This window comes from Triticum dicoccoides, chromosome 6B (genome assembly GCF_002162155.2).
Source record: "Triticum dicoccoides isolate Atlit2015 ecotype Zavitan chromosome 6B, WEW_v2.0, whole genome shotgun sequence".
Lineage (NCBI taxonomy): Eukaryota > Viridiplantae > Streptophyta > Magnoliopsida > Poales > Poaceae > Triticum > Triticum dicoccoides.
Genome location: NC_041391.1, coordinates 263,995,377 through 264,007,780, shown reverse-complemented (window position 1 = coordinate 264,007,780; position 12,404 = coordinate 263,995,377). Strand labels below are relative to the sequence as shown.

At 41.5% G+C, this 12,404-nt stretch overlaps 1 protein-coding gene across 3 annotated transcripts; it reads left to right on the top strand.

Moving 5' to 3' along the window:
* Positions 1–470: 470 nt before the first annotated feature.
* On the top strand, positions 471–2,355 carry LOC119322727 (putative F-box protein At2g02030). Of its 3 annotated transcripts, none has more exons than XM_037596237.1 (3): positions 471–616; positions 914–1,743; positions 1,829–2,355. In XM_037596237.1, the coding sequence occupies exons 2-3, from the start codon at positions 928–930 to the stop codon at positions 1,853–1,855; spliced, it is 843 nt and encodes a 280-aa protein (XP_037452134.1). In that variant the 5' UTR covers positions 471–616; positions 914–927; the 3' UTR covers positions 1,856–2,355. The 3 variants fall into 3 exon arrangements, with proteins under 3 accessions (XP_037452134.1, XP_037452135.1, XP_037452133.1); XM_037596238.1 differs by having other exon boundaries at positions 1,818–2,355; XM_037596236.1 differs by having other exon boundaries at positions 914–2,355.
* Positions 2,356–12,404: the final 10,049 nt, after the last annotated feature.

Here is a 12,404-nt window from a genome sequence, read left to right as displayed (position 1 = left end):
CAGAGATGGTAATTTTGGATCTTTTAGTGCCTTGTGCAGAACCCATTCGGGCATGTTTCTGGGAGCCTCGGTTATGAGGATAAATGGCGTAACCGACCCGGCGACACTAGAAGCACTGGCATGCCGCGAGGCGCTTGCACTGGCAGCAGACCTGGGCCTTGCTCGCATCATTATCGCTAGCGACTGCCAAGAGGTTGTGAAAGACATCAAGAATGGCACTGGGGGAGCCTACGCGAGCACTACCAGGGAGATTGTGGAAACGTCAGCTACTTTTGACAGTTGCACCTTCATCTTCGAAGGGAGAGCAACCAATATTGAGGCACATAGCCTCGCTAAGCATGCTTTCGGTTTGGATTTTGGGCGTCATGTGTGGCTGTTAAACCCTCCAAACATATCTTGTATCCCCATGAACTTGTTTGAGTAATAAAAAAGCGTGTTTAGACTAAAAAAAAGGTCTATCCCAAAACTGTGGCTAGGGTTAGCAAGAACGCAGGGGCGGCGGCTAAGCACGTGAAATTATAAGGGATGACGGGACCGGCCAGCTCTTGTCCTCCTTCAATCCCGATTTTCGGCCGACGGGTTCTACCGTGATGTTCGTTTCGGCGCTATCGTCCAGGTTACCCTCCCTTCTGTTCTCCTTTCCTATTGATTTTGCTATTAGTTAGGCCGGTGTAGATCTGCATCTGCATCTGCTCTCGTTTTATAAATTTCAATCATTCTTTTCATAGGATACATTTTTTCAAATTCGATTATAGCTTAGCAAAATGATTTGTTTTTCCTGGTCCTTATTCGACTCGTTTGTGGTTTGTTTTGTCATTATTAGGAGTGGAGGTTCCTTTGGATACAAATTCCGAGTCGGGTCGGATTAGTAGGCACTCTTATCGAACCACTATATATGCCTATGAATACGCAGGGCACGGCCAATTCATGTTGACCGGAAACAACGATATGAAGCCGCCGATTCCTAAACGACCCCGGCGGATGGCTATGTCGCCGGAATCAGCACCTTTAGCCTCCGGCAGTAGCAGCTTCATCCCAGATGATATAATCTTCTTTCAGATACTCGTACTTCTTCCTGTGAAGTCCCTTGTGCGCTTCCAAACCGTCTGCAAGTCATGGCGCACCACATTAACCAGCATCAGTTTCGTGCGCTGGCACCTGGAGCTTTCCAAGCGAACAAGGTCGACCATGGTCCTCGTGCCACGCAAGTATCAGGAGGACCGACGGAAGGCGTGTTCTAGATTACTCAGTATCTCCAGCTTCCAGCCAGGGGAAAGCAAGTGTGCGGAGCTTATCTTCCGAAAGGAATTTCATCCCTATGGGATCCCTGTGTTCAGCATTCCTCTCCATTGTGATGGCCTGATATTGATCCCTTGCATAATGGGGAAAATTTTCATCTGCAACCCGGCCACTAGAGAGTTTGTTGAGTTGCCACCTGGAAGCCCAAGTGTTCTCTTTGAGCACAGGGTCGCCTTTGGCTTTGATCCTTGGAGTGGTACCTACAAGGTGGCGAGGCACTTCATCCGCTCGTACAGAGATACTCTGCAAATAGATGGGGAAGGAGGCACCACTAGAGAATACAGCAGTGGACATGAGATCTTAACATTCGGTGGTGATAGCAAAGAAGAAGCTTGGGTATGGAAGGCCACTGTGGATCCACCATACCCTATCAAGGCCAGGACTCCAATTTGTCTCCCAGGGGTCTTCTTTTGGAGTGCTCTCAAGTCCATGGCACATGGCAAGGTTATCTCGAATGTCATCCTTCGATTTAGTTTACTTGATGAAACATTTACGGTGCACCCTAACCCTCCATGTAGTGATCATCTAGGCAAGAATGATGCACTATCTGCACTAGGTGGAAAGTTATGCTATATCCACTCTCCCACTCCGTGGGAGATTGCCATTTGGTTAGCGGAAGATGGGCCAAATCTGACTTGGTCACTATGCCGCCGTGTCAGTCTGCCGATACCAAGAAATCTTCTTGCCTTTGCATGTGCGTCAACTGACCCGGACAAGATATTCCTCTCCATTGATGCGCGCTACCTTCTCAGGTGTGACCTCCATGATGAATCTCTTGAAGAAATAATCAACATGCGTGACATGTTGTATGATCTCCGGAACGGTAGAAAATTCACCATTGGTTCACTCCTTGTTGCCCACTATATGGTGCCATTTGTGGAATCACTGTTGCGCATCAGATCTTCATAGCAACAAGCCATCATATCGTATGTGATGTGATCTAATAAATGTTGTCCAATTTCTTGTGTGCAAGTGTTGCAATCAAAATTCTGCATTAATACATATTTGTTTTTGTATTGTTCTTACCTACTCCTTCCAATGCTTTTCGTTATAAGTTAATATTGTCCAGCACAAATTTTGCATGATTCAGTACAATTGTGTATTTCCTTTTTTTAAATAGCACTCAAGCCTTGCTGATCAAGTATGTGTTGATGTAGCATGAAACTTTCAGATATTGTACCTGACTAGCAAGTTGTCCGTGCGTTGCAACGGAACAAATGTTGTGATCTTCGATGATGAAGATGGTAGAGATCAAGCATAACAGAATATTTAAAAATGATAAAAATACATGAAAGAGTGGACATTTAAACTTCATATATAAGATGTGTTACATAAATTAAAATGAAAACATAGCTCACTTCTGCAAATCTGTTAACGTCTTCTTTCACAATGTATAACACAACTTACAAATTGTTCCACTAATATGATAAAGCCAACGGTCAATTAAACAATTCAGCTCATTGAGCAAAATGGACAAAAGGAAAATGAATAGATCAACATTAGTGAACCGGAAGTTCTGACAATACCTACATTAATTAGAGAATTAAACCATACATGCATTTCTCACAGCCATACACTTACAAAACTTGACCATATTGTAATCAATCATGTACAACTGTTTCACACCGATTGTTTATTTTAATGCCCTCCCCTGTCTTTGGATGAATCAAGAAAGGACAGTTGCTTAACCATGTCCAGCAGCCTTTTTATTAAGGTGAACCCCTTCTATCAACACCACAAGGATTTCTTATCTTTCGATCATGAGAAGGAAGATTAATCGAATCCCTCTTCTGTCTTCAATGAGCAACAACCGAACGTGTAGTAGGCTCTGAACTGAAATTCAACTTCATGGACCAGCTTTTGCCTTTTCCTCTGCTCTTACCTCTCCAAATTTTAAAAAAGAACTAAAAAAGTACTTCTCCCGTGCCACAATATGAGACGTCTTATATTGTCGGACAGAGGGAGTACCTCATAAGATTCCTTAACCAAGTGTTCATCCACCCAAAAGCATACATCTAAAGCAAAATTGAGTCCTACTGGTTACATGGAACAAATAACTCTGTGTAAACTTTACTTGAAATGTTTTCGAGAGCTATGAGTCCTACTGGTTTATTGGTTCCCGTTGTATTTTGTGCCAAATTTTGACCATAAATTTAACTAACAAGATGTTCATGCATGTCAAAAAAATTATATAATTGAAAACTATGTTCAAATACGAATCCAACGATATAATTTTTGTTGACATGCATTAATATTTTATCAGCTAAATATTTGGTCAAAATTTGGCATAAATTATAAAGGGGACCAATACACCAAGACGGAGGTAGTAGGATTTAATATCTACTCCCTTCATCCGAAAAAACTTGTCTCAAATTGTCCTTCAAATGTTTGTATCTAGCACTAATTTGATGCTAGATATATCTATTTGAGGGACGAGCTTTTTCGGAGGGAGGGAGTACATTATATTTTATTTAGTAGCAAGTGTTGCAATGGGGAAAAAATCAATGCATCTAGGTCATTAAGCATGGCTTAAGGCCCTCCACATTTCCACATCGACATCCTCCATTCAACATGGCAAGGAATCACTAATAGAATAAAAATGAATATGCAATATTAATAATAAGGCTTAAGTTCGTAATTCAACTTGTATGGTGCTAGCTGAAAAGAAGTCTGCATGCCATCCATCCTATTTAATACTATTTGCATTATCAGAAGTAAGCGGCTTTAATATTGAGAAACATGTTGGGGAAGATAACTGAATATAAGTGGTGCACTACCAGCGAAATTTCAGTGGTAAAAAATGAATGAGTGCTTCGAAAGTGTCTTTCTGCTCCCAAGCTCATTTGAGATTGGTGAACAGTAAAACTGAAAAAATAAATAAATAAGTCTGAGATTTTGTTGTGGCAAACATTAACAAAAATTTCTAGTGCTCGCAAAAATTCGTCATGGAGTCACATACCTATGAATTTTTGCGAGCACTGAAAATTTCTGTCAATGTTTGTCACAAACAAATTCCAGATATCTTTTGATTTTAAACTCTGCGTCCATGAATGCTCTAGATCTTTTTGCATGATGTTAAGATGGCACCTAAAGCTAACGTGGCTTGATAACCATTTCCACAAGGCCGGCTGGACTATCTTGGCGCCGGGACACGGTGCGTCACTTTTTTTTCCGAAAAAGGGCTAACATTGCAGCCGGTCTCTACATAATTAAGATGCACTTTACATAATTAAGATACACACAGTCAAACAAAATCCTCTCATATAAATGAAAAATAAAAAAAGAATACAAAGAAACATGTAGAGTCCGTATAATGCCTAAAGCGAAGATGAGTCAATCCTAAGATCATGCTGCCATCCATGTTGGGTAAAAGTATCCCTCGTCCCATCCTCTAATCGTGTACACACCTCCAAAAATAGGTCTTGATTCTCCACGCGTTGTAGAGAGAACCATAAACGAAGAGTCCCGGTACATGTGTAAAAACCTTATCATTCCTACATAGCCAAAGTGACCAAATAACAGCAAGCGCTCCCACCCTAAGAAGAGTTCTACACATGTGATCAATCTCATATAACCAGGTGTCAAATACATTAGCAACACTACAAAGAGGATACAAGCCAGAAGTTATCTGGATGACTAGTTATCTGGATGGCTGACCATATAGATCGAGCCAATTTGCATTGGAAGAATAAATGTTTTATTGTCTCATTGTGATGATAAAAAATACATTGCGGACTTTCATGCCATTTCCTCTTGATAAGGTTATCTTTAGTCAGAATGACTCCACGACGAAGATACCATGCAAATATTTTATTCTTAAGAGGTATCTTTATCTTTCAGATCTTCTTATTATTATCATCTGGCACATTAGACTGGATTAATGCTCTATACATAGATTCCACTAAGAATTGCCCATTCCCAGGTAGGTTCCATCGAAATACATCAGACCCATATGACAAATGCACTGTGGACAACAGTTGGAGCAGGATGTACCATGATTGGAGTCTGGGTCCAATTAAATCTCTTCTGAACGTCACATTTGGCGGAAATGGTTCCATTACCGTGGCGATAGTATCACACTTGTGACGAACAATGTTGTATAAAGCAGGATATTGTTCCCGGAGTATGGCATTTCCTAGCCACTTGTCCTCCCAGAATCTAATTTCCGAGTCGTCCTTAATCGAGAACGATCCATAGGAGAAGAAATATTTCTTCGTAGTCACTAGACCCGCCCAAAAGTGAGAATCTCCGGGCTTCCTGTATACTTGGGATACCGCCTTAGAACCCACATATTTGCTCCTCGTGACGTTTTGTCATACACCATCTTCCGTCAGTAATTTAAACAAGCATTTGCCGAGGAGGGCCATATTCTTAACCTCAAGGTCATGAATGCCCAACCCACCTTGGTTTTTGAGACGGCAAACCACACTCCATTTTGTCAGTCGATATTTTTTTCTGCCGCTATCTCCTTGCCAAAAGAATCTTGATCGGAAATAATCCAATCTATGTAAAACTTCTTTGGGCAACTGGAAGTCATTTTTGTAGTCTGTCCTCGATGTGTTTCCATTCAGCTTTGTGAGTCTCCGATAATGTATCGATATCCCCAAATATGTGAACGGAAACTGGCCCAACCCATATCCAAACAGTTCAGCGCATAGGTGGGCCTCGTCTTTGAGCCTTGCCAAAACAAAACAATTCAATTTTATAAAAGTTGATCTTCAGGCCTCAGAGTTGCTCGAATGTTGGTAAAATTAATTTCAGATTTCTCGCTTTCTCGAGGTCATGATCCATGAAGAGAATCACATTGTCGGCATATTGAAGTATATAGAGACCACCATCAACTAGATGAGCGAAGGAAGTCTAGTTTAATGTGCGCGGTTATTGTAATTTTTATCTAAACCAGAATTACATCCAACTTGGAGCACACCAATTGACCTTGCAACGACATGCATTAGACTTACAACAATGTTTGTCATCCTTGAAGGATTCACGTTGTCAGCTGTGCACTTTCATTTAGCCAACTTGCAAAACTGTTAAAAGTAAAAATTGATAGAGAATAAAACAACAAACAACAACAACAATTGTTAAAAGTAAAAATTGATAGAGAATAAAAAAACAAACAGCAACAACAACAAACAAGTTGGGGTAGGTTAGAGGTGAAATCCATAAGAAATGGTCTCTAACATTGCAGCTGGACCGGCTGTAATGTTAGCCCCTTTTGAGAAAAAAATGTGACGTACCGTGTCCCGGTGCTAAGATAGTCCAACCGGCCTTGTGGAAATGGTTATCGCGCCACGTTAGCTTTAGGTGCCATCTTAACATCATGCAGAAAGATCTAGAACATTCATGGACGCAGAGTTTAAAATCAAAAGATATCTGAAATTTGTTTGTGACAAACATTGATAGAAGTTTTCAATGCTCGCAAAAATTCATAGGAATGTGATTCCATGACAAATTTTTGCGAGCACTAGAAACTTTTGTTAATGTTTGCCACAACAAGCCGGTCCAGCTGCAATCTATAATTTTTGATTGTTCCATGCTGTTATATTACCATTCTTGGATGTTTTATAATCATTTTGTAGTCATTTTATATCATTTTTTGGTACTAATCTATTGACATAGTGCCAAGTGCCAGCTTTTGTTTTCTGCATGTTTTTTACATCGCAGAAAATCAATACCAAACGGAGTCCAAACGCAGCGAAATTTTTTGTGGATTTTTTATGGACCACATCCAGTGGGCCGAAGAAGCACCTAGGGGGTGCTCCGAGGGGAGAACAACCCACCAGGGCGCGCCTGGAGGCCCAGGCACGCCCTGGTGGGTTGTGCCCACCTCGGTTGCCTCCCGAACCGCCTCCTTACTCTATAAATACCCCAATATTCCAGAAACCCTAGGGGAGTCGATGAAAATCAATTCCAGCCACCGTAAGTTTCAGAACCATCAGATCCAATCTAGACACCATCACGGAAGGGTTCATCATGTCCATTGGTGCCTCTCCGATGATGTGTGAGTAGTTCTTTGTGGACCTACGGGTTCGTAGTTAGTAGCTAGATGGCTTCCTCTCTCTCGTTTGATTCTCAATACAATGGTCTCTTAGAGATCCATATGATGTAACTCTTTTTGTGGTGTGTTTGTTGGGATCCGATGAACTTTGAGCTTATGATCAGATCTATCTTTTTATCCATGAAAGTTATTTGAGTCTTCTTTGATCTCTTATATGCATGATTGCTTATAGCCTCGTATTTCTTCTCTGATATTTGGGTTTTGTTTGGCAAACTTGATCTATTTATATTGCAATGGGAAGAGGTGCTTTGTGATGGGTTCGATCTTATGGTGCTTGATCCCAGTTACAAAAGGGGAACCGACACGTATGTATCGTTGCCATTAAGGATAACAAGATAGGGTCCATTTCTACATAAATAGATCTTGTCTACATCATTTCATCGTTCTTATTGCATTACTCCGTTTCTTCATGAACTTAATACACTAGATGCATGCTGGATAGCGGTTGATATGTGGAGTAATAGTAGTAGATGCAGGCAGGAGTCGGTCTACTAATGTTGGACGTGATGACTATATAATGATCATTGCCTGGATATCATCATGATTATTTGAAGTTTTATCAATTGCCCAACAGTAATTCGTTAACCCACCATTTGCTATTTTTCTCGAGGGAAGCCACTAGTGAAATCTACGGCCCCCGGTCTCTTGTTTATTATATTTGCCTTTGTGATCTATTTTCTTTTGTTTTTATTTTTAGATCTATTAAACCAAAAATACAAAAATACCTTACTGCAATTTATTTTATCTCGCGTTCCCGCGAGATCTATCTATCAAATTATTACAACTTTCTCATGTCCATTTGCCAATTTCTGCCGCCGTTACCCGAAAGGGGTTGACAACCCCTTTAATACGTCGGGTTGCAAGTATTTGTTATTTGTGTGCAGGTGTTGTTTACGTAGTATTGCTTGGTTCTCCTACTGGTTTGATAACCTTGGTATAATCATTGAGGGAAATATCTACTGTCGTTGTGCTGCATCATCCCTTCCCCTTTGGGGAAATGCCAACGTAGTCTAGCAGACATCACTCCTCGATGTGTTTCCATTCAGCATTTGTGAGTCTCCGATAATGTATTGATATCCCCAAATATGTGATCAAAAATTGGCCCAACCCATATCCAAACAGTTCAGCATACAGGTGTGCCTCATCTTGAGCCTTTCCAAAACAAAACAATTCACTTTTATGAAAGTTGATCTTCAGACCTCAGAGTTGCTCGAATGCCGATAAAATTAATTTCAGATTTCTCACTTTCTCGAGGTCATGATCCATGAAGAGAACCGTATCGTCGACATATTGAAGTATATAGAGACCACCATCAACTAGATGAGCCAATGAAGTCTAGTTTAATGGGCGCGGTTATTGTGATTTTTATCTAAACCAGAATTACATCCAACTTGGAGCACACCAATTGACCTTGCAACGACATGTGTTAGACTTACACCAATGTTTGTCATCCTTGAAGGATTCACGTTGTCAGCGGTGCACTTTCATCCAGCCAACTTGAAACTATTAAAAGTAAAAATTGATAGAGAATAAAACAAAAAACAACAACAACAACAATAACTGTTATAAGTAAAAATTGATAGAGAATAAAACAACAAACAGTAACAGCAACAAACAAGTTGGGGTAGGTTAGAGGTGAAATCCAGAAGATCTCGCTATCAACTCATTCTTCTGGCTTGATAAATAAATTAGTGACAACAAAAGGATTAGAAGGGGCGAAGATATGTCGTAATGCTCCGATTATCTCACATCTTTTATTCGCGGATGACTCATTACTATTTTTAGAGCTTCTATACAACTGGCAGAGTTGATAAAAGGTTTGTTGAACACCTACAGACAACTTATAAATCCTTCAATTGTTCCATCCTTTTCTCTGACAACTGTCCAGAAGCCATTGCATTGCATGTGAAGAATGTCCTTGAGATTGCAAAACAAGTGTTTGATCCTAAGTACCTATTCCAGATGGTAGAATGCACAAAGGAACATTTGGGGCCATCTAGGCAAGTTAGGAAAGATGCTTGTTGATTGGAGTGAACAATATACGTCTAGTGGGAATAAAGAAATTTTAATAAAGTCTGTCACTCAGAATATTCCCACATATATTATGAGCGTTTTCAAACTTCCCGCCTCGGATTTGTGATGACTTGACTCATACAATGTTGATACAGGCAAAAGGTGTCTGGGAACATAGTAATTTCAAAAAGTTTCCTACGCACACGCAAGATCATGGTGATGCATAGCAACGAGAGGGGAGAGTGTTGTCTACGTACCCTCATAGACCGTAAGCGGAAGCATTATGACAACGCAGTTGATGTAGTCATACGTCTTCACAATCGACCGATCCTTGTACCGAACGTACGACACCTCCGCGATCTGCACACGTTCAGCTCGGTGACGTCCCATGAACTCACTATCCAGTAGAGCTTCGAGGGAGACCTTTGTCAGCACGACGGCGTGATGACGGTGATGATGAAGCTACCGGCGCAGGGCTTCGCCTAAGCACTATGACGATATGACCGAGATGGATTATGGTGGAGGGGGGCACCACACACGGCTTGGAACAATCAACTTGTGTGTCCTAGGGTGCCCCCCTGCCCCCGTATATAAAGGAGCAAGGGGGGAGGCCGGCCGGCCTTGGGGCGTGCCAAGGAGAGGGGGGAGTCCTCCTCCTAGTGGGAGTAGGACTCCCCTTTCCTAGTCCAACTAGGAAGGGGGAAGGGGGAAGGAAGGAGAGGGAGAGAGGGAGGAAAGAGGGGGCGCCGCCCCCCTCCTTGTCCAATTCGGACTCCCAAGGGGGGGCGTCCAGCCCTAGGCCCTCTCTTTTCTCTCCCACAAGGCCCATGTTGGCCCATCATATCCCTCGGGGGTTCCGATAAGCCCCCGGCACTCCGATAAATATCCAGTGACCCCCGGAACTCATTCGGTGTCCGAATATAGTCGTCCAATATATCAATCTTTATTTCTCGACCATTTCGAGACTCCTCGTCATGTCTGTGATCACATCCGGGACTCTGAACTATCTTTGGTACATCAAAACACATAAACTCATATCGTCACCGAACATTAAGCGTGCGGACCTACGGGTTCGAGAACTATGTAGACATGACCGAGACACGTCTCCGGTCAACAACCAATAGCGGAACCTGGATTCTCATATTGGCTCCTACATATTCTACGGAGATCTTTATCGGTCAAACTGCATAACAACATACGTTGTTCCCTTTGTCATCGGTATGTTACTTGCCCGAGATTCGATCGTCGGTATCTCAATACCTAGTTCAATCCCAATACCGGCAAGTCTCTTTACTCATTCCGTAATGCATCATCCCGCAACTAACTCATTAGTCACATTGCTTGCAAGGCTTGTAGTGATGTGCATTACCGAGAGGGCCCAGAGATACCTCTCCAACAATCAGAGTGACAAATCCTAATCTTGATCTATGCCAACTCAACAAGTACCATCGGAGACACCTGTAGAGCACCTTTATAATCACCCAGCTACGTTGTGACGTTTGGTAGCACACAAAGTGTTCCTCCGGTATTTGGGAGTTGCATAATCTCATAGTCATAGGAACATGTATAAGTCATGAAGAAAGCAATAGCAACATACTAAACGATCAAATGCTAAGCTAACGGAATGGGTCAAGTCAATCACATCATTCTCTAATGATGTGATCCCATTAATCAAATGACAACTCATGTCTATGGTTTAGGAAACTTAACCATCTTTGATTCAACGAGCTAGTCAAGTAGAGGCATACTAGTGACACTCTGTTTGTCTATATATTCACACATGTACTAAGTTTCCGGTTAATACAATTCTAGCATGAATAATAAACATTTATCATGATATAAGGAAATATAAATAACAACTTTATTATTTCCTCTAGGGCATATTTCCTTCAGTCTCCCACTTGCACTAGAGTCAATAATCTAGATTACACAGTAGTGATTCTAACACCCATGGAGTCTTGGTGCTGATCATGTTTTGCTCGTGAGAGAGGCTTAGTCAACGGGTCTGCAACATTCAGATTCGTATGTATCTTGCAAATCTCTATGTCTCCCTCCTTGACTTGATCACGGATGGAACTGAAGCGTCTCTTGATGTGCTTAGTTCTCTTGTGAAATCTGGATTCCTTTGCCAAGGCAATTGCACCAGTATTGTCACAAAAGATTTTCATCGGACCCGATGCACTAGGTATGACACCTAGATCGGATATGAACTCCTTCATCCAGACTCCTTCATTTGCTGCTTCCGAAGCAGCTATGTACTCCGCTTCACACGTAGATCCCGCCACGACGCTTTGCTTAGAACTGCACCAACTGACAGCTCCACCGTTCAATATAAACACGTATCCGGTTTGTGACTTAGAGTCATCTGAATCAGTGTCAAAGCTTGCATCGACGTAACCATTTATGACGAGCTCTTTGTCACCTCCATAAATGAGAAACATATAATTTGTCCTTTTTAGGTATTTCAGGATGTTCTTGACTGTTGTCCAGTGATCCACTCCTGGATTACTTTGGTACCTCCCTGTGAAACTTATAGCAAGGCACACATCAGGTCTGGTACACAGCATTGCATACATGATAGAGCCTATGGCTGAAGCATAGGGAACACCTTTCATTTTCTCTCTATCTTCTGCAGTGGTCGGGCATTGAGTCTGACTCAACTTCACACCTTGTAACACAGGCAAGAACCCTTTCTTTGCTTGATCCATTTTGAACTTCTTCAAAACTTTATCAAGGTATGTGCTTTGTGAAAGTCCAATTAAGCGTCTTGATCTATCTCTATAGATCTTGATGCCCACTATATAAGCAGCTTCACCGAGGTCTTTCATTGAAAAACTCTTATTCAAGTATCCTTTTATGCTATCCAGAAATTCTATATCATTTCCAATCAACAATATGTCATCCACATATAATAGTAGAAACGCTACAGAGCTCCCACTCACTTTCTTGTAAATACAAGCTTCTCCAAAGTCCGTATAAAACCATATGCTTTGATCACACTATTAAAACGTTTATTCCAAATATGAGATAC

Excerpts from the sequence above, each read along its gene's own strand:
- LOC119322727 (XM_037596236.1), top strand. The coding sequence starts at position 928 with ATGTTGACCGGAAACAACGATATGAAGCCGCCGATTCCTAAACGACCC.